This window comes from Salmo salar, chromosome 22 (assembly GCF_965601325.2).
Source record: "Salmo salar chromosome 22, fSalSal1, whole genome shotgun sequence".
Taxonomy (NCBI): Eukaryota; Metazoa; Chordata; class Actinopteri; order Salmoniformes; family Salmonidae; genus Salmo; species Salmo salar.
Genome location: NC_138312.1, coordinates 54,483,427 through 54,509,193, shown reverse-complemented (window position 1 = coordinate 54,509,193; position 25,767 = coordinate 54,483,427). Strand labels below are relative to the sequence as shown.

The 25,767-nt window shown below is 43.5% G+C and overlaps 2 protein-coding genes across 10 annotated transcripts in view; both read right to left on the bottom strand.

The window, feature by feature from the left end:
- LOC106583705 (glutaminase liver isoform, mitochondrial) overlaps positions 1 to 13,275 on the bottom strand; it is a 31,724-nt gene extending 18,449 nt beyond the window's left edge. Inside the window, exons 1-7 of one of the 7 annotated variants that reach the window (XM_082967690.1) lie at positions 11,234 to 13,275; positions 10,900 to 10,996; positions 8,365 to 8,486; positions 3,378 to 3,507; positions 2,875 to 3,143; positions 2,033 to 2,196; positions 130 to 188 (exon numbers count right to left, since the gene is read on the bottom strand). In XM_082967690.1, the coding sequence (XP_082823816.1) occupies positions 130 to 188; positions 2,033 to 2,196; positions 2,875 to 3,143; positions 3,378 to 3,507; positions 8,365 to 8,486; positions 10,900 to 10,996; positions 11,234 to 11,451 (1,059 nt within the window). In that variant the 5' untranslated portion in view covers positions 11,452 to 13,275. Of the gene's footprint in view, positions 1 to 129; positions 189 to 2,032; positions 2,197 to 2,874; positions 3,148 to 3,377; positions 3,508 to 8,364; positions 8,487 to 10,895; positions 10,997 to 11,233 lie in introns of those variants that run through there. The other 6 variants (XM_014168215.3, XM_014168209.3, XM_014168219.3 and 3 more) reach the window with 6 other exon arrangements.
- A 1,287-nt stretch (positions 13,276 to 14,562) lies between these two features.
- LOC106583706 (retinol dehydrogenase 7) lies at positions 14,563 to 23,913 on the bottom strand. Of its 3 annotated transcripts, none has more exons than XM_014168220.3 (7): positions 23,475 to 23,913; positions 17,859 to 17,937; positions 17,592 to 17,627; positions 17,071 to 17,396; positions 16,449 to 16,707; positions 15,999 to 16,162; positions 14,563 to 15,194 (listed from the first exon to the last, which is right to left on the bottom strand). In XM_014168220.3, exons 2-7 carry the CDS (start codon positions 17,888 to 17,890, stop codon positions 14,974 to 14,976), a joined length of 1,038 nt encoding a protein of 345 aa, XP_014023695.1. In that variant the 5' UTR covers positions 17,891 to 17,937; positions 23,475 to 23,913; the 3' UTR covers positions 14,563 to 14,973. The 3 variants fall into 3 exon arrangements, with proteins under 3 accessions (XP_014023695.1, XP_014023697.1, XP_014023699.1); XM_014168222.3 differs by having other exon boundaries at positions 17,071 to 17,393; XM_014168224.3 differs by lacking the exon at positions 17,592 to 17,627 and having other exon boundaries at positions 17,071 to 17,393.
- Positions 23,914 to 25,767: the final 1,854 nt, after the last annotated feature.

Genomic DNA, 25,767 nt, shown 5'->3' with positions numbered 1-25,767 from the left:
GCAATCAATGACAGTGACGAATATCACTGATGCATCATTGAGAGTGGATGTTCTAAGGGACTATTTAAAGTCAGACAGGATATACTCACACCATGTATAGTGTAGTCTGTAGACTGTCTGTGTAGTTACCTTGATAAGAGAGCTAATCACAATGGCTCCAGCATTCACCATGGGGTTGTGGGGTTTGTCTAGGTACACAAAACACAAGTTGGTTATTATCAGAGTTAAAACAGAGTACATTGTGGTCACAGAAGTAGAATGATGCTTTACTATTTGGAGACTAAGTCTTTCTTCGAGAGCTGACATCACGTCCACTTGGTAGAAAGTAGAAGATCCTATCAACCTGAACTCGCGTGGTCTTAACTTGTACTGAAATCAAATCATATTTGTCCACGAAAGTAACAAAACACCCTCAAGACAGTAATGTACAATCGTGGCCAAAAGTTTTGAAAATGACACAAATATATATTTTCACAAAGTTTGCTGCTTCAGTGTCTTTAGATATTTTGGTCAGATGATACTATGGAATACTGAAGTATAATTACAAGCATTTCATAGGTGTAAAAGTCTTATTGACAATTACATGAAGTTGATGCAAAGAGTCAATATTTGCAGTGTTGCCCCTTCTTTTTCAAGACCTCTGCAATCCGCCCTGGCATGCTGTCAATTAACTTCTGGGCCACATCCTGACTGATGGCAGCCCATTCTTGGATAATCAATGCTTGGGGTTTGTCAGAATTTGTGGGATTTTGTTTGTCCATCCGCCTCTTGAGGATTGACCACAAATTCTCAATGGGATTAAGGTCTGGGGAGTTTCCTGGCCATGGACCCAAAATATCGATGTTTTGTTCCCCGAGCCACTTAGTTATCACTTTTCCCTTATGGCAAGGTGCTCCATCATGCTGGAAAAGGCATTGTTCATCACCAAACTGTTCCTGGATGGTTGGGAGAAGTTGCTCTCAGAGGATGTGTTGGTACCATTCTTTATTCATGGCTGTGTTCTTAGGCAAAATTGTGAGTGAGCCCACTCCCTTGGCTGAGAAGCAACCCCACACATGAATGGTCTCAGGATGCTTTACGGTTGGCATGACACAGGACTGATGGTAACGCTCACCTTGTCTTCTCCGGACAAGCTTTTTTCCCGGATGCCCCAAACAATCGCAAAGGGGATTCATCATAGAAAATGACTTTACCCCAGCCCTCAGCAGTCCAATCCCTGTACCTTTTGAGGAATATCAGTCTGTCCCTGATGTTTTTCCTGGAGAGAAGTGACTTCTCTTCTTGCTGCCCTTCTTGACACCAGGCCATCCTCCAAAAGTCTTCGCCTCACTGTGCGTGCAGATGCACTCACACCTGCCTGCTGCCATTCCTGAGCAAGCTCTGTACTGGTGGTGCCCCGATCCCGCAGCTGAATCAACTTTAGGAGACGGTCCTGGCGCTTGCTGGACTTTCTTGAGTGCCCTGAAGCCTTCTTCACAACAATTGAATCGCTCTCCTTGAAGTTCTTGATGATCCGATAAATGGTTGATTTAGGTGCAATATTACTGGCAGCAAAATCTTTGCCTGTGAAGCCCTTTTTGTGCAAAGCAATGATGACGGCACGTGTTTCCTTACAGGTAACCCTGTTTGACAGAGGAAGAACAATAATTCCAAGCACCACCCTCCTTTTGAAGCTTCGAGTCTGTTATTCGAACTCAATCAGCATGACAGAGTGATCTCCAGCCTTGTCCTCGTCAACACTCACAACTGTGTTAACGAGAGAATCACTGACATGATGTCAGCTGGTCCTTTTGTGGCAGGGCTGAAATGCAGTGGAAATGTTTTTTTTGGGATGCAGTTAATTTGCAAGGCAAAGAGGGTCTTTGCAATTAATTGCAATTCATCTGATCACTCTTCATAACATTCTGGAGTATATGCAAATTGCCATCATACAAACTGAGGCAGCAGACTTTGTGAAAATTAATATTTGTGTCATTCTCAAAACTTTTGGCCACAACTGTACAGCAACAGGAGCAAGGGTTCCCTTACCCACCTTCCTCATCCAGGTAGAGCATGTTGAATTTGAGTCCACTGGGCTCCATCCCCACATAGCGGTGTACCTTCTCTGTCCCAGCCTCGTGGATGGCCACAGCATACTCCAGAGGCTTTACACACGACTGGAGACAGAAGGGCTGCTTAGTGTCCCCTACTGAATGTCTGGGGGGAGAGGAGGGAGAGACAGAGGGCGGGAAAAGGCCATTAGCAAAGAGGAAATAAAGGAAGAAAGAGAGAGAGGACCAGAGAAACAGAGGAAGAAAGAGAGAGAGAGGACCAGAGGAAGAGAGAGAGAGGACCATAGGAAAAGAGAGAGAGAGAGAGAGAGAGGACCAGAGGAAAAGAGAGCGAGAGGACCAGCGGAAAAGAGAGAGAGAGGACCAGAGGAAAAGAGAGAGAGAGAGGACCAGAGGAAGAAAGAGAGCGAGAGGACCAGAGGAAGAAAGAGAGAGAGAGAGGGGACCAGAGGAAAAGAGAGAGAGGACCAGAGGAAGAGAGAGAAGACCAGAGGAAGAGAGAGAGAGAGAGAGAGAAAGAGAGGACCAGAGGAAGAGAGAGAGGGCCAGAGGAAGAAAGAGAGAGAGAGAGAGAGAGAAAGAGAGAGAGGACCAGAGGAAGAGGAAGAGAGAGAGAGAGAGAGAGAGAGAGAGAGAGGACCAGAGGAAGAAAGAGAGAGAGGACCAGAAGAAGAAAGAGAAAGTGAGGACCAGAAGAAGAAAGCGAGAGGACCAGAAGAAGAAAGAGAGAGAGGACCAGAGGAAAAGGTGTCAGTAGTATGAGTCACTATTTCACATTCAGTTATCATCCAGCTATATAGACACACAGGGAGGTTGTACCCACCTCTGTCCGTCCACAGGGAGGTTGTACCCACCTCTGTCCGTCCACAGGGAGGTTGTACCCACCTCTGTCCGTCCACAGGGAGGTTGTACCCACCTCTGTCCGTCCACAGGGAGGTTGTACCCACCTCTGTCCGTCCACAGGGAGGTTGTACCCACCTCTGTCCGTCCACTGTACACAGGGAGGTTGTACCCACCTCTGTCCGTCCACTGTACACAGGGACACACCCCAGAGATCAGGACTGAACTTGGCCAGGTGAGGAATGTAGACTGCTACCTGGTACCAGGAAGTACAGACCATCAGAACTACCAGAACCATATCACATGTAGGTAATACTCCACACTTCAAATGTTTTATTTGAGTACATGCCATAGAACAACAGACACACGTTGACGGAAAGCATATCAGAGAAAAAGAAAGTAAGAGGACAGACGACAAAAAAGAGAGATAGTGAGCGACAGACGGAGAAGAGTGACATATGAAAGGTGGATACAAAATGTACTTACATGTCCGTTGTGGTTTTTCTGAACGGTGTTGTAGATTTGATCTATTTTTGAAACGAAGGAATCAAACTCCGGGATGATGAACTTCTTTCTGAAGGCCTGGATCAGAAGCACTATGCTCCCACCTACACACCTGAGGGTTGGTACAACAAACAACACAGTATTAGATCTTGAATACAGAAACCCTGTCATTGAACAAGTTCTAGAGCATTCTATAAATTCTATAAATCTAGTTTTGTGAATGAGCTTTGAACTTTTCCCAGAAGTTTGCTTTGAAGTGGTGACACTGAGGCGCAGTGGATGGACTGCTGCTTGTGACTGTAATATGACCTCTGACCTTTTTCTCTGTTGTTTGCCGGCTAGACTTGGTGCTGATAAGTGGTTTGAATTGTTGTGGAAAATAGGGTTCAGCGGAGCTATGTGAGAATGTAAACTCCATTCTCTGTGACACACATGGCTAATGATACTCCTTATGTATCCTATTAACAGCCTGACACATTTTTTAAAAATGTTTTACTGTCACATACATCGGATAGATGCAGTGAAATGTGTTGTTTTACAGGGTCAGCCTGCGCCCCAAGAGCAAATAAGGGTTAAGTGCTTTCCTCATGGGCACATTGACAGATTGTCAGCTCGGGTATTCAAACCAGCAATCTTTTGGTTTCTAGCCCAACGCTCTAACTGCTAGGCTACCTGCCGCCTGATGCACTCTATATTATTTCCTACCCCAACCTATGTCGCACTTGAAAACAAACACATATGATAAGCCTATAACTTTGTTTAACCTCCATTTACAGTGGCAAGAAAAAGTATGTGAACCTTTTGGAATTACCTGGATTTCTGCATAAATTGGTCATAAAATTTGATCTGATCTTCATCTAAGTCACAACAATAGACAAATACAGTCTGCTTAAACAAATAACACACAGAAATGATATGTCTTTATTGAACACACCGCGTGAACATTCACAGTACAGGGTGGAAAAAGTATGTGAACCCTTGGATTTAATAACTGTTTGACCATCCTTTGGCAGCAATAATCTCAACCAAACATTTTCTATAGTTGCAGATCAGACCTGCACAACAGTCAGGAGGAATTTGGGGGCATTCCTCTTTACAAAACAATTTCAGTTCAGCAATATTCTTGGGATGTCTGGTGTGAACCGCTCTCGAGGTCATGCAGAATCTCAATCGGGTTGAGGTCAGGACTCTGACTGGGCCACTCCAGAAGGTGTATTTTCTTCTGTTGAAGCCATTCTGTTGTTGATTTACTTCTGTGTTTTGGGTCGTTGTCCTGTCGCATCACCCAACTTCTGTTGAGCTTCATTTGGCGGACAGATAGCCTTTCATTCTCCTGCAAAATGTCTTGATAAACTTGGGAATTCATTTTTCTGTCGATGATAGCAAGCTGTTCTGGCCCTGAGGCAGCAAAGCAGCCCCAAAACATGATGCTCCCTCCACCATACTTTACAGTTGGGATGAGGTTTTGATGTTGGTGTGCTGTGACTTTTTTTCTCCACACAAAGTGTTGTATGTTCCTTCCAAACAACTCAACTTTAGTTTAATCTGTCCACAGAATATTTTGCCAGTAGCGCTATGGAAGGGACAGCAGTGGCTTCTTCCGTGGTGTCCTCCCATGAACACCATTCTTGTTTTACATATCGTAGACTCGTCAACAGAGATGTTAGCATGTTCCAGAGATTTCTGTAAGTCTTTAGCTGACACGCTAGGATTCTTCTTAACCTCATTGAGCATTTTGCACTGTGCTCTTGCAGCCATCTTTGCAGGACGGCCACTCCTAGGGAGAGTAGCAACAGTGCTGAACTTTCTCCAATTATAGACAATTTGTCTTACCGTGGACAGATGAACATCAAGGCTTTTAGAGATACTTTTGTAACCCTTTCCAGCTTTATGCAAGTCAACAATTCTTAATCTTAGGTCTTCTGAGATCTATTTTGTTCGAGGCATGGTTCACATCAGGCAATGCTTCTTGTGAATAGCAAACTCAGATTTTGTGAGTGTTTTTTATAGGGCAGGGCAGCTCGAACCAACATCTCCAATCTCGTCTCATTGATTGGACTCCAGGTTAGTTGACTCCTGACTCCAATTGGCTAATGACTTCTCCAAAAGCTTAGGGGTTAACATACTTTTTCCAACCTACACTGTGAATGTTTAAATTCTGTATTCAATATGGACAAGAAAAATACAATAATTTGTGTGTTATTATTTAAGCACACGGTTTATGTCTATTGTTGCAACTTAGATGAAGATCAGATCAAATTGTATGACCAATTTATGCAGAAATCCAGGTAATTCCAAAGGGTTCACATACTTTTTCTTGCCACTGTATGTGTACACTCTTAGAAAAAAGGTGCTATCTAGAACTAAAAAGGGTTATTTGGTTGTCCCCATAGCAGAACCCTTTGAAGAACCCTTTTTGGTTCTAGGTAGAACCCTTTTGAGTTCTATGTATTACCCTTTCCACTGAGGGTTCTACCTGGAACCGAAAAGGGTTCTACCGGGAACCAAAAAGGGTTCTACCGAGAACCAAAAAGGGTTCTACCGAGAACCAAAAAGGGTTCTACCGAGAACCAAAAAGTTTTCTCCTATGGGGACAGACAAAGAACCTTTTTGGAACCCTTTTTTCTAAGAGTGTCGACTACCGTGCAGATATAAGGAACACTGGTTTCCCCCACTAGATCAAGATGCCTGGACTGTCAAAGTCCACTTTAGATGTCAATCATTCACTCTTTAACTGAATTGTAATGAAAGGACATGCATAGCCATAGCTGAAACACAAAGCTGTAACAGGTCAACTGATTAAGGGTTACATTTAATTCCAATCAAAATGTACTGTGTGTATGTGTGTGTGTGTGTGTGTGTGTGTGTGTGTGTGTGTGTGTGTGTGTGGCCCCAAGGACCAAGACAGCTGGCACCTATAAATCTGAGTCGTACTTTTCTCTTTAGCCCACACAAGACTACCCGTATCCACCCTCAGCCCACTGTCCCTCAGCCCACTGTCCCTCAGCCCACTGCCCCTCAGCCCACTGCCCCTCAGCCCACTGCCCCTCAGCCCAGCCCACTGCCCCTCTGCCCACTGCCCCTCTGCCCACTGCCCCTCTGCCCACTGCCCCTCTGCCCCTCTGCCCACTGCCCCTCAGCCCACTGCCCCTCAGCCCACTGCCCCTCAGCCCACTGCCCCTCAGCCCACTGCCCCTCAGCCCTCAGTGGACTGAGAGCATAATATACTGTTGCCTCTAGCTAACTCTTAAAATGACTTGAAGAGTAAATGCCAGAGAGAGGAGCCATGTGTGTTTGAGTGAGTGAGTGAGTGAGTGAGTGAGTGAGTGAGTGAGTGAGTGAGTGAGTGAGTGAGTGAGTGAGTGAGTGAGTGAGTGAGTGAGTGAGTGAGTGAGTGAGTGAGTGAGTGAGTGAGTGAGTGAGTGAGTGAGTGAGTGAGAGATTGTTGTGAGGTCTGGGGTCCGCTCACCAACCAAGAAATCACAAAATGGGAAAACACCAAATTGAGACTCTGAATGCAGAATTCTGCAAAAATATCCTCAGTGTACAACATAAAACACCAAATAATGCATGCGAAGAGCCGTTAAATTCTACAACCACCTAAAACGAAGCGATTTGCAAACCTTCCATAACAAAGCCAACACCTACAGAGAGATGAACCTAGAGAAGAGTCCCCTAAGCAAGCTGGTCCTGGGGCTCTGTTCACAAACACAAACAGACCCCACAGAGCCCCAGGACAGCAACACAATTCGACCCAATCAAATTATGAGAAAACATAAGGAAAGCTTTGACTATGTACAGACTCAGTGAGCACAGCCTTGCTATTGAGAAAGGACGATGAATGCAGTCCTGCCTCTCAAGAGAAGACAGGCTATGTGCACACTGCCCACAAAATTAGGTGGAAACTGAGATGCACTTCCTAACCTCCTGCCAAATGTATGACCATATTAGAGACACGTATTTCCCTCAGATTACACAGACCCACAAAGAATTTGAAAACAAACCCAATTTTGATAAACTCCCATATCTACTGGGTGAAATACCAGTGTGCCATCACAGCAGCAAGATTTGTGACCTGTTTCCACAAGAAAGGGGCAACCAGTGAAGAACAAACACCATTGTAAATACAACCCATATTTATGTTTATTTATTTTCCCTTTTGTACATCATTACAACACTGTATATAGACATAATATGACATTTGAAATGTCTTTATTCTTTTGGAACTTCTGTGATGTTTACTGTTAATTTTTTATTTAACTTTTGTTTATTGTTTATTTAACTTCTGTATATTATCTACTTCACTTGCTTTGGCAATGTTAACATATGTTTCCCATGCCAATAAAGCCCTTAATTCAATTCAGAGTGAGTGAGTGAGTGAGTGAGTGAGTGAGTGAGTGAGTGAGTGAGTGAGTGAGTGAGTGAGTGAGTGAGTGAGTGAGTGAGTGAGTGAGTGAGTGAGTGAGTGAGTGAGTGAGTGAGTGAGTGAGTGAGAGAGAGAGAGAATAGAGTAAGCCTACAACAAACTCTGGGTTAATAATGTGGAATGCTGAAGGGGTCAGGGTATTAATAGACTCACTCTAACATGGCACCTGGCAGTAAGAGGAGATGGAAATGTGATGACTGTGTGTGACAGAGGCAAAGAGGGCTAGAAAGGTGGAGAGGGTAGAGAGAGGTAGAGAGGTGGAGAGGGGTAGAGGGGTGGAGAGGGGTACAGAGGGGTACAGAGGGGTAGAGAGAGGTAGAGATGGCTCTAGAAGCAGGTCCCAAATCCCACCACCCTTGGACCTACGCTTGGTTTATGCAGACCAGCTGTAAGCAATATGGTGGAAGCTCCAACAATGCACTGCTTGTACCTATCCAGACCCTTCAGATCTGCAAACATTGAGGGGTTAGGGACAAGGGGGAGGGGGTATGGAGACATTTGGGAACGTCTAAATCCAACAAGGAGACAAGCTAGGCGACTCACTTGTGGAAGAGTTCCCGGTCCATCATGACGTCATGAAAGGATTCCGATACGGAGCGTTGCAGCTTGTCCATACAGTCCTTCAGTCGCGGGTCGGACACATTAAGACCAGTCCTCTTGAGGGCCTGATCAAATGAAACTTTATTTAAAGTGCATATAAAGTCACAAGACATGTTAAAGTAAAAACAATACAATGAAGTGGTTCAAATAAACAAAAGGCGATCAAATAATTTATTCATCTAACAACACAAAGGTTTGGTTGGGGAGAAAGGAATGATGTTATCAGCGAAACAATACTGCAAAGCTATACTGCAGTTTTATTTACAGTGTACTGTAAATCATTCTGCCTCGTCATGTCGAGTCCACGTCTCACAAAGTTATTAATACTGTTATGTGAAGAACTTGGATGTGAACAAAATGTATATGAACTAACTTTAACTCATCTTGAGGCCCACTGACATACACGAATCTTGTTGCAAGTTGAGTAACTGATACCCTTTTTTGTCCAAGCTGGACTGAAGCTGGTTTGGGTACGCTTTCAGTCACTTGTTGCAAGTGTTTTGATTGAAACAGTGCAGTAGTGCTGGTGCAATATAAAACACAGATCAAATCAGAGCTTTAACTATCATTGACATCTTCTACAATTGATTCTTTCATTTAAGGGATAATTTCATTACATGTTGAAATACAAAAAAACCCATGTTATTGTTGCATGATGACACAAACTAATCTAGTCTGTCTAGTCTCTGCAGGGTAATCTTTATAACCTAATCTAGTCTCTGCAGGGTAATCTTTATAACCTAATCTAGTCTCTGCCGGGTAACTTTACAACCTAATCTAGTCTCTGCAGGGTCATCTTTACAACCTAATCTAGTCTCTGCAGGGTAATCTTTACAACCTAATCTAGTCTGTCTAGTCTCTGCAGGGTAATCTTTACAACCTAATCCAGTCTGTCTAATCTCTGCAGGGTAATCTTTACAACCTAATCTAGTCTGTCTAATCTCTGCAGGGTAATCTTTACAACCTAATCTAGTCTGTCTAATCTCTGCAGGGTAATCTTCACAATCTATTCCATTCTGTCTCTGCAGGGTAATATTTACAACCTAATCTAGTCTCTGCAGGGTCATCTTTACAACCCAATCCAGTCTGTCTAATCTCTGCAGGGTAATCTTTATAACCCAATCCAGTCGGTCTAATCTCTGCAGGGTAATCTTTACAACCCAATCCAGTCTGTCTAGTCTCTGCAGGGTAATCTTTACAACCTAATCCAGTCTGTCTAGTCTCTGCAGGGTAATCTTCACAAACTAATCTAGTCTGTCTAATCTCTGCAGGGTAATCTTTACAACCTAATCTAGTCTGTCTAATCTCTGCAGGGTAATCTTCACAACCTAATCTAGTCTGTCTAATCTCTGCAGGGTAATCTTCACAACCTAATCTAGTCTGTCTAATCTCTGCAGGGTAATCTTTACAACCTAATCTAGTCTGTCTAATCTCTGCAGGGTAATCTTTAGACTGAAATGTTGTGATCTTCACCAGACACATTCCTTCCTTCATCAGGCTTGGAGGCATGGACACTATTTCATTCAAATAACATAATGAAATGGCCATGTTCCATGATACACCTTATTGTTTCAAGAGTCGATTCACTCAATTGTTGTTATTTATTGATTTAACCTATATGGATATATCTATAACCTACTATAGGGACTACAGTACATTGGCCTGTGTTGACACCTATATTGGGAAAGTATGCTATGCAGAATATTATTTTTCTCCTGATAGTTGCACTGTCTATGTCAAACACTGCAATTCAATTTGCAATGAACACCATGTCAGCTTGCACAAGAGATGTACTCGATGTACGCCTCACTTGTTGCACATCTTCCCTTGTTCATAATTACCATATTCCTCATAATTACCCTACCTCCTCATAATTACCATATTCCTCATAATTACCTGACTTCCTCTCTAGCTCATTACTATATTCCTCCTAATTACCCTACTTCCTCCCTTCCTCCTATTTACCCTACTTCCTCCCTTCCTCCTATTTACCCTACTTCCTCCATTCCTCATAATGACCCTACTTCCTCTCTAGCACATAATTACCCTACTTCCTCAAAGTAAAGAAAGTTGGTATTGCCACAGTGGCAGTTTGGTGGCCCCAAGTCTCCAATAACCCTTGCACTCAGCATACCTGGAGTAAGTATAGCTCAAATGGTGGAAAGACGAAGTTTGAGTGAGAGCAGAATTACATAAAGTCTCATAGATCATCTCATGACAGATTTTGTATCTTTATTTGCAAATAAATGTCTGTTCTTCAGTGTTTTTGTGTGTGTGTGTGTGTGTGTGGGGGGGGGGGGGGGGGGGGAGCAAGACAGAGGGAGCGAGAGAGCAAGAATGTGCTTTTGTGTTTGTGGCTGTATGTCTACATGGAGAGAGAGTTTGTTGTCAAAGAGGGTTGTGTGACAGAGTAACCTATTTAATTTACAACATACTCTTCTTTCCTGTATAGGTTTACTGATGTGTGTACTTACTCACAGAGATAAAGTGTGAGACGGGGACTTGTTTCTGACCCTCTGTGATGGTGTAGAAGAGGATATCTTCTACCTCTGAGAAGAGACCCTTCCCACTGCTCCTACATATACACACAGTGAAGAGGGAAATTGTCAGCTTTAAACAACACAGACATACACAACTTAATTGGCTATTTATATAGAGTAATGGATGATTGAGGAGAATGGAGACAAGCATTGCTTTGGATATACAATAACATAGGCCTATATGTGAGTCACGCACGCAGTAAATTAATATCTGCCAATCAATTTATAACACAAATGAACTGTCTGAACTGGACCAATAAAAACACACTCACAGTTTGGAAAGCACGTGGTCCATGTCTGAGGTTGTGGTGCTGCGGTGCTGATCTGTTGAGCTTGTGTTGAAATATTGTGCCGGTTGAATTTTAACATTACGACGACAACACGGTAATAAACCGTTATAACAAACCTTTTTGAAAACTATTTTAGTCGTGTCTTTCAAGGTTTCAACAGCTGCTGCGTTGGTCACCCGTAATATTTTCAAACAGTGCATGGTTAACACTAACTTTACAAAAATAAAAGCATTCAAGGAAAATAACTGCCTTCGGATACCTTTTCGTTATTTCCGTTACTTTCTCCACTATTTACCCTTAGTCTGATAGTATTTCCGTTACTTTCTCCACTATTTTACCCTTAGTCTGATAAGTCAGTTTTGGTCAACCGACTCGTTTTCACGTTGGAAACTTGTCATGAGAGCACAAGCAGAAAACCCCGCCGATGACGTCGCAGTGTATATATAGCCAGGTCATTATCAACATGACGTTACAATACCGGTGCAGAGCGTTCAACTTGGCTGCTGGGGAGCAAGGAAACCCCCCAGCTGCGCTAAAACCATTGACAACTACAGTGCGCTTTTCAAAGGATTGTTAAATAAATGTTTATAACTATTTGGGTTTTAATAATATCACCTTGAAGAACATAGCACTAGATATTTCCGATTATTATTCCACATTTAGCTCTATCATCTGAGTTATACAGCAAATAACTGCATGGTTTTCATGATCCATAAACTTCAACTTTTCCATTTGGCATGTAACGCTAAGCAAACAATATGTGTAATTCATCTCGCTTCATCAGATTTAGGCTTTCAGAAAGAGTAGTCCTCCTGGTGAAGTTGTCAGTCAGACTACTGTCATCACCACTACAGTATATGGAAAGCAAATCAAACAATATCTGGATATAGCCATCTAGTTTATAGCCTGAAAGTTAGCTTGTTAACTAGCCATATTGACGTGATCTGTTATTAGCTAGCTAACTAAATTAAATTAGACTAACTATTAAACTAACTAAATTAGACGCGGTCCATCAGTCAATGTAGCCTATCATGTATGTCTGCAGCAATTCTTAAATGCTACTAAAATCAATGTTGAAAAGGGTGAAATGTTAGGTGACTTCGCTAGGCAGGTCTAGGTTGATTGTTTAAATCAGTACATTAGGTCGACTTGTCACTGTTTAGCCGACTAGTTTCTACCGCTAGCTAGTAAACACATTATCAGCTAACTGTAACATCGGCAAATGCTGATCATGTAACTGATAAGAGCTAAATGTGTTATTTGCTTTGCATGGAATACTGAAGACATTTGTAGTTCTGACTACGCTCTTAAAGAGGTGATATTACTACAAAACAAATAGTTAACATGTATTTAACAATCCCTTGAAAGCGGCACGCAGTTGCCATTGGTTTTAGTGGAGCAGCGAGTCCCTTTTCCCCCGAGCAGGCAAATCCAACGCTCTGCACCTTTTCACCAAACCGCGTTGCAGACAAATGTACGCTAGTTATGTGCTGTTTGTTGTTTTTTTAACGATTCCTTTTACTGAATCGAGAGTCATGAATCATTTTTTGTCCGAGTGACTCGTTCAGTTTGTCGTTCGTTGGACCTGCTGACCGCAGTGACTACAGCAGGATTATAATACACTCTCTGGCTCATGGCTCCTGACTTGCTCCGGACCAACAACTGTACAATAGATCAAGTTCCAATGCAGACAGCAATAATATCATAGAGAAGACAAATACATGTTTACAACTGGTAATTGATCGCATGGTACAATAATAAGTTATGGACACAGCTTTGTAGAACCAAAAACATATAGTCTCTGCATTCTTTTGACATTACTGACTCAAATGAACGAAATGAGTCAGTCAGAAGATTCGTTCTTTTTATTTGAACGAGTCGAAAAGATCTGAGTTAATAAAAAGAGCCTTACTTCCCATTACTAATTTACACGTACATGTTATTCAGTCATTTCATCCAAACTGCTCGCAAGACGGACAATACGTCGTCCGTATTGACAGCCGCTAAAGTAGAACTTGTTCCATCACTGAGGAAGAGAGAGGCCCAACTCAGCGGAAAATATGTCCTTCTCCGGCAGGTGGCGGTTTCCCGTCGTTTCGCCCACTAAGCGAGGACTTTTTCTTTGGAGGTCAATGAGTGTCACATTTGGTCATTCAAAAAAAACATATTTGGTACTTGAGGTATATTTAAGCCAATATCAAATCAAATGTATTTATATAGCCCTTCTTACATCAGCTGATATCTCAAAGTGCTGTACAGAAACCCAGCCTAAAACCCCAAACAGCAAGCAATGCAGGTGTAGAAGCACAGTGGCTAGGAAAAACCCCCTAGAAAGGCCAAAACCTAGGAAGAAACCTAGAGAGGAACCAGGCTATGAGGGGTGGCCAGTCCTCTTCTGGCTGTGCCGGGTGGAGGTTATAACAGAACATGGCCAAGATGTTCAAATGTTCAAAAATGACCAGCAGGGTCAAATAATAATAATCACAGTGGGTGTAGAGCGTGCAACAGGTCAGCACCTCAGGAGTAAATGTCAGTTGGCTTTTCATAGCCGATCATTCAGAGTATCTCTACCGCTCCTGCTGTCTCTAGAGAGTTGAAAACAGCAGGTCTGTAGAAGTTTCGTAATGCATAAGTCGTTACAAGTTTACTTATATAAGTAGGACAACTTCTCTCGCCATTGAAGACAGGCGGTTGTCGTCACCAACCCTCATCGAATATTCAAAAATGGATTACAATAATGAGATGTATGCGCCAATCCAAAGAAAGGATAGGCGGCAGCGAGACAGCCCGCCATGACACTTTGTGGACAACGACTCCCATTGTTAGGGCGGAGAGATGTGTATCTTGTAAGTATATCAATAAACTTTAGTTCTATTTTAGATGCTTGATGAGCTGCAAGTCCTGCCTCTCCCATCTACTAATTGGTTTGTAGGACATACTATTCCATGTGGGTGATTGGAAGATGAACGAGGTACACACTCCAGTTCAGTCAGCACAGTGACCAATGGGAAAGTACTGTACAATCAAGCTTGAAGACATGGCATATTCTAGCAGATGACAAACAAGGTTTGATGCCAAATATAAAATATATTCAAATACTCAAGTATCTGCATCATGTAACCATTAACCAACATAAATGTCACTTTGTTTATAACGGACCGTTTTAGGCAGAGGCTACAGAGCAGAGCTGTATGATGAACTGTTTGGTTAAATCAACAGACCAATATGGTTCCTATAGGTAATGTTTTGAAATACTTTGACCAACTCACAGTAGGGAGAAATCCTAACAGTCTGACAAGTAGACAATGAGCTTTGAAAATCATGAATTGGTCTCATTTTATTATTTGTGTTCATATAATGGACATCAGTTCGTTCAATAATAACAGCCTTATTGAACGATGACTATGTTCAAACTGCTTGTTGTAGGTAATAAAGCTTTTGCCTGTAAAGTTAAAAATATTGCTTGAAATTAAGCAACATAAATAATGGTGACAAAAAGGCACAGTAGGTTCCCAAACATAACTATTAAAATATTCCATGTTGTTTTCTTTCATAACTCTAGGATATAATCTAGCTTCAAAACACTGACAGTAGGCTTGTAAAGAAATGCACTGAAATGCTACTCTACATTCTGTTTAAACTCAAAACAATATACTGTTTTTTATTGTATTGCATTATGTATTGTACTACATTGTATAAAATTAACTATTTTAAATGCAACTCTACACACTCTTAGCAGGACGTGGCATCACCAGTTTCAGCCCAATATCGATGACACAGGATGGCATGTAAGAGAGGGGGATCCATCCAAACTTGGCGTCCCAGCCGGCACTGTAGCGGGTACGGGGGTAGGAAGACACCAAGGCATGTTCCATGCAGTTAGTCACTTTACTCAGGTCAGAGTCACAAGATGCATTCATGATCAACCGTTGGATCTGGATGTCTGGATCAGTTGGGGGAAAAAGAGGATATTGTTAAAACTGTTAAGAATTTGTACAGCCAATGGGAGGACTACAGAGGAGAGAGAAGCGAGAAGAGCAGAGGAGAAAGGAACGGGGAAGAGGAGAGGGGTTGAAGCCAGAAACCAATTGGATGTTAAGCTGGCTGTAGCATGATAGCCAGGATGGTCATACTACGTATAGTCTTGAGACAAATGTCAATGGGATTTTATACTAATGAGATTTAGCAGAAAATTCCATTGACACTTAAACAAGATTAGAGGTTTTAACCAGGGATTGGAACTAATTATTTTCCAATCGTTTCGTTCTGAACAGAACTATCATTTTTTTCATGCCATTCCACTGTTCCGACCAGCAAAATAAAGTTCTGAACCAGTCCAAACCCCCAAAAAGTTAGTTTATATTGTTATTTTCTGTTCCTTTTAAAAACCTTCTGAAATCGTTAAAAGTTTTTTTAATATTTAGCTTGACATTACATTCAAATATAACCACCCCACAAATTATTATTATCAAAGAACATTAACTGGTTCCCACACTTTTAAATAATTGTTCTGTTCCATAACAGTATATAACTTTCGTCCCCAGTTCTGATTTTGTTCTTCCCCCAAAAATGGGGTACTGTTACCTGAGCCGGTTCCAACCCCTGGTTTTAACCCTGTGTGTGAAGGACAGGACCGTGGTTTATTCCAACGTCTCATCCGGCAGATGACCTTCTGCTGCTGCTACTACTACTACTGCTGCTGCTACTACTACTACTACCACCACTAACCACTGCTACTGCTACTTACACTTATCCAGGTACTTGTCTCCATAGCTGGCCTTTACTTCAGGTGTGAGCTGGTTCCACAGGCGATGCAGCTCTCTCTCAATGGGATCCAGACTGGTAACCGCTGTCTTAAAGAAACCTGGTTCAATGATGCACACCTTGATCCCAAAGTAGTGGATATCCCTCCTTTGGAAAAGGTAGACATCAAAGCTAGGTTGGCATACATTCTCTAAAAACACTATGTTGCTCTTTAACATTGTATAATAATGTATTATTGAATATTGTAGCTCAGTGAAATACAGTAGATTAAAGCGGACTATTAGAGTCTAAGAAAGGTAAATACGGGTTTGGTTTGGTTGAATTGAGCTTCGTGACGACTAGATATGTTGTTGTGATAGTACCTGGAAGAGTACCTGGAAGATTAGCCCGCATTGTGGGCTTACAAAGATCCAAACAAACTATAGTAGCCTACCTGAGGCAGTCTGAGAAGGACTCCACAGCGAACTTGGAGATGCAGTATCCCCCACCGTTAGCCGCCACCCTACCCAGCACCGAGGCCACGTTGACAATCCTCCCCTGGGCCTGTTTGATGAGGGGCAGGAAGGTGAGGGTCATCTCTATCACCCCCATCATGTTGACCTTCAGAGTACTGGTATAGTCCTCCAACCTCATCCACTCTGAGGGACCCATGGGCAGGGAGCGTCCCGCGTTGTTCACGATACCCCACAGTCCTGGGAGAGGGGGAGGAGAGGGGGAGGAGGAGAGAGAGAATTATTAAGATATTATTTAGTCAGAAATGTTTTCAGATTTGGATTCACTGTGTATTTCAAGTCAAATGCATCTGTTTTATTTGACACAACTGCTGTTTGAGTCATGGTTACATCTAGGGCCCCTCTGACCAGACCAGGATAGGTTACAGCTAGGGCCCCTCTGACCAGACCAGGATAGGTTACAGCTAGGGCCCCTCTGACCAGACCAGGATAGGTTACAGCTAGGGCCCCTCTGACCAGACCAGGATAAGTTACAGCTAGGAAACTGAGTTTTACTAGTCAGGAATATAGGTAACACAAACCCCACTCCAAATGGTTTCTCACCGTTATCTCCAACCTCCTGCTTGGTGTACTCCATAGCTTTCTGTATACTGGCGGTGCTCGTCACGTCTAGGAGAACCGTCTTCAGGTACGGCCCAGTCGCCCTCTTCAGATCATCAGCCCCTTTCTCTGTCAGACACCCAGCTATCACCCTGAACCCCCGCCGGTCCAGCCTCTTACAGAGCAAGTTCCCAAAGCCAGAGTCACACCCCGTCACAAACACATACTTCTCCTTGATGTTCTCTACTTCCAGACTGTCTCTGTACAGCCAGCCTAGCGTCCACAGAACCACGAATGTACCCACGCCGTACAGCCATAGATTATCCCTGCTGGGGAAGAGGAGAGCACAGTGAGAGGTTGTAGGGTGAAATATGATGTTGATAAAACATTTTGCCCGATGTCATGTTTTTCTTTAGCATCACACCAGGCAAAGACCTTACGTTAACATCAAATCAACATCTACGTTTGGTTGGTATTTGATTGGGTTGTCAACAAACATGAAATCCACTTGAAGCCAACCAAACCTTGAAGTCCCTGAATCGTTGGTTTGTGCTTGAAATCTAGGTTGAAATGAGACAGAAAACTGTATGTTGATGGCTTTTTTTTGCAAATGCAAAAAATGGATGTTCAACATCAGTTATGTTGAAATATGACATTGATAGAATTTCATGGAAATATTTTGACATTCTTATGACATTGATTGAAAAGTGAGTGGGTGTTTTCATGCGGGTTTACATAGGCTTATTTCCAAAAGAACATCCTAGGAGTTAAATGGAATGAATAAATCTTACCCTAAATACTGGTACACAGAATCAATATCCATGATGAGGTCTGGGAGAGGATTTTATGGAGGTGTAGAAAAATTAATCCCTGCAGGAAGTGTTAGGAAATAACACACATTACAAAATGTTGTCAACGCTACCTGAGCAAGTCGTTCAGTCAAACCTGTCACTGTAGTCTACACGTCCTCCTGTAACAATGTATGCTGATCAGCTCCTATATCTCTATGCTTACAAACAGGTTTGTTTGCCTGTTTTGGATTCTCCATGACGTTGCGGCGCCCTTGTTGTGTCCCAAATGGCACCCTATACAGTGCACTACTGTTGACCAGGGCCCATATGACTCTAGTCAATTTGGGTGCAATTTGGGACACGAACGAGGTCGGGGGTGGGGTGCCTCAACATCATGGAGAATCCAAAAAAGGCAAACAAACCTGTCGAACACTGACATTATCTCAAATATTATTAGTGAACTGACACTTGGCTAAAGTTTTATTTTTCATAATGACAGCAGAAAACTTTACAAATCATCATAAATTCTTTCTGATGAAAAAGGGGTACATTTGTATCATTATATCCTTCAAAGAAAATGGACTAAAACCCAAACATCCAGTGAAACCGCCCAAAATAGTAATTCAGTGGAATCTGGAATACACTTTACCGGATGGCCTATTTTGACAAGGATCAGTTGAATCTGACATCTTAAAACACGTGTTTTTGGGCTTTCCAGTGAGGTATTTTAAGAACGATATGCATAATATGGGGAGTTGTTTTCTTCAGAGCACATGAGAAGTCTTGGGATAAGGCTCTTATAGATCTTATGAAACAAAGAGGCACTGGAACGAGGATAGGGGTTTAAGGCAGGGCTTTGATTGTTTTGTAGCAAAAACCCATTGCCTCTCTTCAAGCTATTTAAGCCTCTCAAAACCTATTAGCCTCCCAGCAGACTTATTAAGCCTTGGGTGGAATAGATTGGGACATCCTGGGATCACACGGAAGGAAGGGACATACTGTATGTAAGCAAGGTGCACGGCGGACCAAGGAGGTACAGTCACACAAACACACCAATAAGAACAGCTGTAGGAAGGGATATTGCCTGGTACACCTGTAACTACAGTATGTTAGCCATAAAATCACTCATTAAATGTACATCACATAGGCCGACCGATTTCAATTACCACATCTCTGATATGTGATGGCGAGGGGACAGTAACTAGTGTGATGGCGAGGGGACAGTATCTAGTGTGATGGCGAGGGGACAGTAACTAGTGTGATGGCGAGGGGACAGTAACTAGTGTGATGGCGAGGGGACAGTAACTAGTGTGATGGCGAGGGGACAGTATCTAGTGTGATGGCGAGGGGACAGTAACTAGTGTGATGGCGAGGGGACAGTAACTAGTGTGATGGCGAGGGGACAGTAACTAGTGTGATGGCGAGGGGACAGTAACTAGTGTGATGGCGAGGGGACAGTATCTAGTGTGATGGCGAGGGGACAGTAACTAGTGTGATGGCGAGGGGACAGTAACTAGTGTGATGGCGAGGGGACAGTAACTAGTGTGATGGCGAGGGGACAGTATCTAGTGTGATGGCGAGGGGACAGTAACTAGTGTGATGGCGAGGGGACAGTAACTAGTGTGATGGCGAGGGGACAGTAACTAGTGTGATGGCGAGGGGACAGTATCTAGTGTGATGGCGAGGGGACAGTATCTAGTGTGATGGCGAGGGGACAGTATCTAGTGTGATGGCGAGGGGACAGTAACTAGTGTGATGGCGAGGGGACAGTATCTAGTGTGATGGCGAGGGGACAGTAACTAGTGTGATGGCGAGGGGACAGTAACTAGTGTGATGGCGAGGGGACAGTAACTAGTGTGATGGCGAGGGGACAGTAACTAGTGTGATGGCGAGGGGACAGTAACTAGTGTGATGGCGAGGGGACAGTAACTAGTGTGATGGCGAGGGGACAGTATCTAGTGTGATGGCGAGGGGACAGTATCTAGTGTGATGGCGAGGGGACAGTAACTAGTGTGATGGCGAGGGGACAGTAACTAGTGTGATGGCGAGGGGACAGTAACTAGTGTGATGGCGAGGGGACAGTAACTAGTGTGATGGCGAGGGGACAGTATCCAGTGTGATGGCGAGGGGACAGTAACAAGTGTGATGGCGAGGGGACAGTATCTAGTGTGATGGCGAGGGGACAGTAACTAGTGTGATGGCGAGGGGACAGTAACTAGTGTGATGGAGAGGGGACAGTAACTAGTGTGATGGAGAGGGGACAGTAACTAGTGTGATGGCGAGGGGACAGTAACTAGTGTGATGGCGAGGGGACAGTAACTAGTGTGATGGCGAGGGGACAGTAACTAGTGTGATGGCGAGGGGACAGTATCTAGTGTGATGGCGAGGGGACAGTAACTAGTGTGATGGCGAGGGGACAGTAACTAGTGTGATGGCGAGGGGACAGTAACTAGTGTGATGGCGAGGGGACAGTAACTAGTGTGATGGCGAGGGGACAGTAACTAGTGTGATGGCGAGGGGACAGTAACTAGTGTGATGGCGAGGGGACAGTAACTAGTGTGATGGCGAGGGGACAGTAACTAGTGTGATGGCGAGGGGACAGTATCTAGTGTGATGGCGAGGGGACAGTATCTAGTGTGATGGCGAGGGGACAGTAACTAGTGTGATGGCGAGGGGACAGTAACTAGTGTGATGGCGAGGGGACAGTAACTAGTGTGATGGCGAGGGGACAGTAACTAGTGTGATGGCGAGGGGACAGTATCTAGTGTGATGGCGAGGGGACAGTATCTAGTGTGATGGCGAGGGGACAGTAACTAGTGTGATGGCGAGGGGACAGTATCTAGTGTGATGGCGAGGGGACAGTATCTAGTGTGATGGCGAGGGGACAGTAACTAGTGTGATGGCGAGGGGACAGTAACTAGTGTGATGGAGAGGGGACAGTAACTAGTGTGATGGCGAGGGGACAGTAACTAGTGTGATGGCGAGGGGACAGTATCTAGTGTGATGGCGAGGGGACAGTAACTAGTGTGATGGAGAGGGGACAGTAACTAGTGTGATGGCGAGGGGACAGTAACTAGTGTGATGGCGAGGGGACAGTAACTAGTGTGATGGCGAGGGGACAGTAACTAGTGTGATGGCGAGGGGACAGTAACTAGTGTGATGGCGAGGGGACAGTAACTAGTGTGATGGCGAGGGGACAGTAACTAGTGTGATGGCGAGGGGACAGTAACTAGTGTGATGGTGAGGGGACAGTAACTAGTTTGCACCTCTTTGTTTTAAGGGGGGGGGAATAAAGGACTTAAAATTCTACATTTTAGTAATTTAGCAGACATTCTTATCCAGAGCGACTTACAATTAGTGAATTAATCGTAACATAGGTGAGACAACATATCACAATCGTAGCAAGTACATTTCTTCCCTCAAAGTATTTATCAGCAATGTAATTGCATGGTCTTTTTGGTCTCATCTCCTGTGCTGTGAGCACCTTCCCATTTACACCAAGCACCTTCCCATTTACACCAAGCACCTTCCCATTTACACCAAGCACCTTCCCATTTACACCAAGCACCTTCCCATTTACACCAAGCACCTTCCCATTTACACCAAGCACCTTCCCATTTACACCAAGCACCTTCCCATTTACACCAAGCACCTTCCCATTTACACCAAGCACCTTCCCATTTACACCAAGCACCTTCCCATTTACACCAAGCACCTTCCCATTTACACCAAGCACCTTCCCATTTACACCAAGCCCCTTCCCATTTACACCAAGCACCTTCCCATTTACACCAAGCACCTTCCCATTTACACCAAGCACCTTCCCATTTACACCAAGCACCTTCCCATTTACACCAAGCACCTTCCCATTTACACCAAGCCCCTCCCATTTACACACACACCAAGCCCCTCCCATTTACACACACACACACCAAGCCCCTCCCATTTACACACACACACACCAAGCCCCTCCCATTTACACACACACACACCAAGCCCCTCCCATTTACACACACCACACACACACCAAGCCCCTCCCATTTACACACACACACACCAAGCCCCTCCCATTTACACACACACACACCAAGCCCCTCCCATTTACACACACACCAAGCCCCTCCCATTTACACACACACACACACCAAGCCCCTCCCATTTACACACACCACACACCAAGCCCCTCCCATTTACACACACACCAAGCCCCTCCCATTTACACACACACCAAGCCCCTCCCATTTACACACACACCAAGCCCCTCCCATTTACACACACACCAAGCCCCTCCCATTTACACACACACACCAAGCCCCTCCCATTTACACACACACACACCAAGCCCCTCCCATTTACACACACCAAGCCCCTCCCATTTACACACACACCAACCCCTCCCCCTACCACTCACACCAAGCCCCTGCCACTCACACCAAGCCCCTCCCCCTGTCACTCACACCAAGCCCCTCCCCCTTCTACTTACACCAAGCCCCTCCCGCTGCCACTCACAACAACGATGAGAGATCACATTTTCCTCTCTGACAAATGGTTTCAACTCGCTATTTACATTTGAGGTTTGGTCCAACAGAATCGGTCATATGGACAACAAGACACATTGAGACATTATTGTACTGTAATAGAGAAGTTATAAAATTATACAAGGAATTGACTTGTTCTCATTCTGAGAATAAAGGTAGGCCACTTGATTTCAACAATTGACAAAGTGGACAGGCTACCATGCAGTTCAAACAGTTGGAGACAGACAGAAGGGTGTGTTCATAACAATTCAACTGTTCTACCTTGTTAGCTAGCAGATAGATCCAGGTCGGATAATAAAGATTAGCTGGCTACTCACTAGCACGTGGGCTTGTGCTTGAGATGATTGTTTAGGAGACCTTTTCTATATAACGCCTGCTTTAAGAAGTTAGTCATTATTAGCGTATGTGCATTATGCATGGTTCTGGTTGTATTTGTAAGAAAAAGGTTATTTTGATAAACTGTCTTGAAAGTCAGATCTGTGATTATTGCAACAACAAAAAAAGGTTTAAAACTATTTGTAATTATTAGTAGGTCTTATGGTTGTGGAAGGCTTATATTTAGCCTATGTATAAATTTGACAAACCCTGAATTCATTAGATTATTGCTGTTTGAAAAGCAGTGTATTTGACCTTTAATTGTTCAACAAAGCTTATTTAGAGAAAGCATAACAACAAAAAATGATGATAAGAACTTTTAGGCCATATCGCCGAGCCACATGACAAAGCTGAGCATATGAAACTGTCCTTATTTACTCTGGTCCTTCATGGTCCTTTCCCCTTTGGATAATAACATTTGCAAATCAGTGCAAAGGCTTAGTAAGCCCGGTCCATTTAGAACTTAACATTTATGTAAATAATTCAATAATAATATATTACAATGGACTACATGTCATGCACCAGAACCAGCTATGCCGCCCTGTACATATCTAACAATACTTTAAAGTTTGAAGGATTGGTTAGCACTTTACATGAATCACTTCAAAAATGCATTCAATGTATTCAGTTTTAATTATCTGATGATTATCTTAGAAATAAACTGCCAATTTACCTTTTCCTTGAAATGAAAATGCCAACCTACCTGTTATCAGTGGTTTACTGTAGGCTCAGGTCTACCTCCTCTTCTCTCTCCCTCTCTGACAGTAACAGTTTGGTCCCTGGAGCCTGTGTTCTGTCACTGTGTGTGACTGGCAGAGAAAGGGCTTTATCCCTGTAGTTTATCCTATAAGACAATCTGCAAACTGTGTGTAAACATGGACTGTGTGTGTGTGTGTGTGTGTGTACATGGACTGTGTGTGTGTGTGTGTTGGGAATAAAGGTAGGTGGGGAGGAGGAATTATGGGCCCAGTAACTGCAATACATTCAGAGCCCAGTAACTACAATACATTCAGGCACCAGTAAATTCTGACATACATTTATGTGATTTAACATTTAAAAAAAATGATCAGTTGATGTCAAGACCAATCCATGGAAAATGTATATCTACCACTAGACTGTCATTATGTAGCTGTCAGTATGTACCATAGCACAATTGAGAGCATCCGGTCAGGCTGTATCACCGCCTGGTACGGCAACAGAACCGTCCGCAACCTCATTGCTCTCCAGAGGGTGGTGTGGTCAGCCCAACTGCCTGTCCTCCAGGACATCTACAACACCTGGTGTCACAGGAAGGCCAAGAAGATCATCAAGGACCTCAGCCACCCGAGCCACGGCCTGTTCACCCCGCTAACATTTAGAAGGCGGAGACAAAACAGGTGCATCAAGGCTGTGAATGAGAGACTGCTTCCATCTCCAGGCAATCAGACTGTTAAATAGTCACTACTAGCCTTAGTCACTGTTCTAGCCGGCTACCACCCGGTACTCTACCCTGCACCAGACTGCTGCCATATGTACATAGTCATTGAACATTGGTCACTTTCATAATGTTTACATACTGTTTTACCCACTTCATATGCATTCACTGTATTCTAGTCATGGCTCATCCTATATAACTACTGCTGTACATACCTTTTTAATTCATATACTGTCTTTACACAGCATTATATATCCTGAACAAAAATATAAATGCAACATCCAGAAATGTCAAAGATTTTACTTACAGTTCATACAAGGAAATCATTCAATTGAAATAAATAAATTAGGCCCTAACCTATGGATTTCACATGACTAGGAATACAGATATGCATCTTGAGATACCTCTAAAAAAAAGTAGGGGCGTGGATCAGAAAACTAGTCAGTATCTGGTGTGACCACCATTCGGCTGTTGATTGTGGCTTGTGGAATGTTGTCCCACTCCTCTTCAATGGGTGTGCGAAGTTTCTGGATATTGGCGGAAACTAGAACACGCTGTCGTACACGTCGATCCAGAGCATCCCAAACATGCTCAATGGGTGAAATGTCTGGTGAGTATGCAGGCCATGAAAGAACTGGGACATTTTCAGCTTCCAGGAATTTTGTACAGATCCTCGCGACACAGGGTCATACATTATCATGCTGAAACACGAGGTTATGGCGGCAGATGAATGGCACGACAATGGGCCTCAGGATCTCGTTACGGTATATCTGTGCATTCAAATTACCATCGATAAAATGCAATTGTGTTCGTTGTCCGTAGCTTACGCCTGCCCATACCATAACCCCACCACTCTGTTCACAACGTTGACATCAGCAAACCGCTCGCACATGCGACGCCATACACGTGGTCTGCGGTTGAGGCCGGTTGAACATACTGCCAAATTCCCTAAAACAACGTTTGAGGCGGTTTATGGTTTAGAAATGAACATTCAATTCTCTGGCAACAGCTCTGGTGGACATTCCTGCAGTCAGCATGCCAATTGCACGTTCCCTCAAAACATCTGTGGCGTTGTGTGGTGTGACAAAACTCTGGAAAAAGTTGGTTGGGCTCATCATCTAAGGTTGAGATTCTTGTTGTATGTTAGATTAATTTCTGCATTGCAACAACACAAACGTCATGTTGTCAGAATTTAGGAAAGAGAATGATTACCAAACAAGAATGTGATTGAGCTCCAATGCCTTGTGACGCAACATTACGTTGGTTTACTTTGTTCTGTAGCTGGATTAACTGGTATCTTTCTATCGTTGCTTTACTCTGTTCTGTAGCTGGATTAACTGGTATCTTTCTATCGTTGCTTTACTCTGTTCTGTAGCTGGATTAACTGGTATCTTTCTATCGTTGCTTTACTCTGTTCTGTAGCTGGATTAACTGGTATCGTTCCATCGTTGATTTACTTTGTTCTGTAGCTGGATTAACTGGATTCCACCACCCAACATAATACAAATGCCCGAGTTTGTCCGTCATTACTTGATGTCTTTATTCAAGCAAAGAGAAGCATCACAACAAAACATAAAAGTTA

Excerpts from the sequence above, each read along its gene's own strand:
- LOC106583706 (XM_014168220.3), bottom strand. The coding sequence starts at position 17,890 with ATGGATATTGATTCTGTGTACCAGTATTTAGG. Across the intron at positions 17,628-17,858 it reads TCTGTGTACCAGTATTTAGG|ATTTCAAGCACAAACCAACG; the intron begins GTAAGATTTATT and ends ATTTCAACCTAG. Across the intron at positions 16,163-16,448 it reads TCCTTCTCAGACTGCCTCAG|GAGGGATATCCACTACTTTG; the intron begins GTAGGCTACTAT and ends CCTTTTCCAAAG.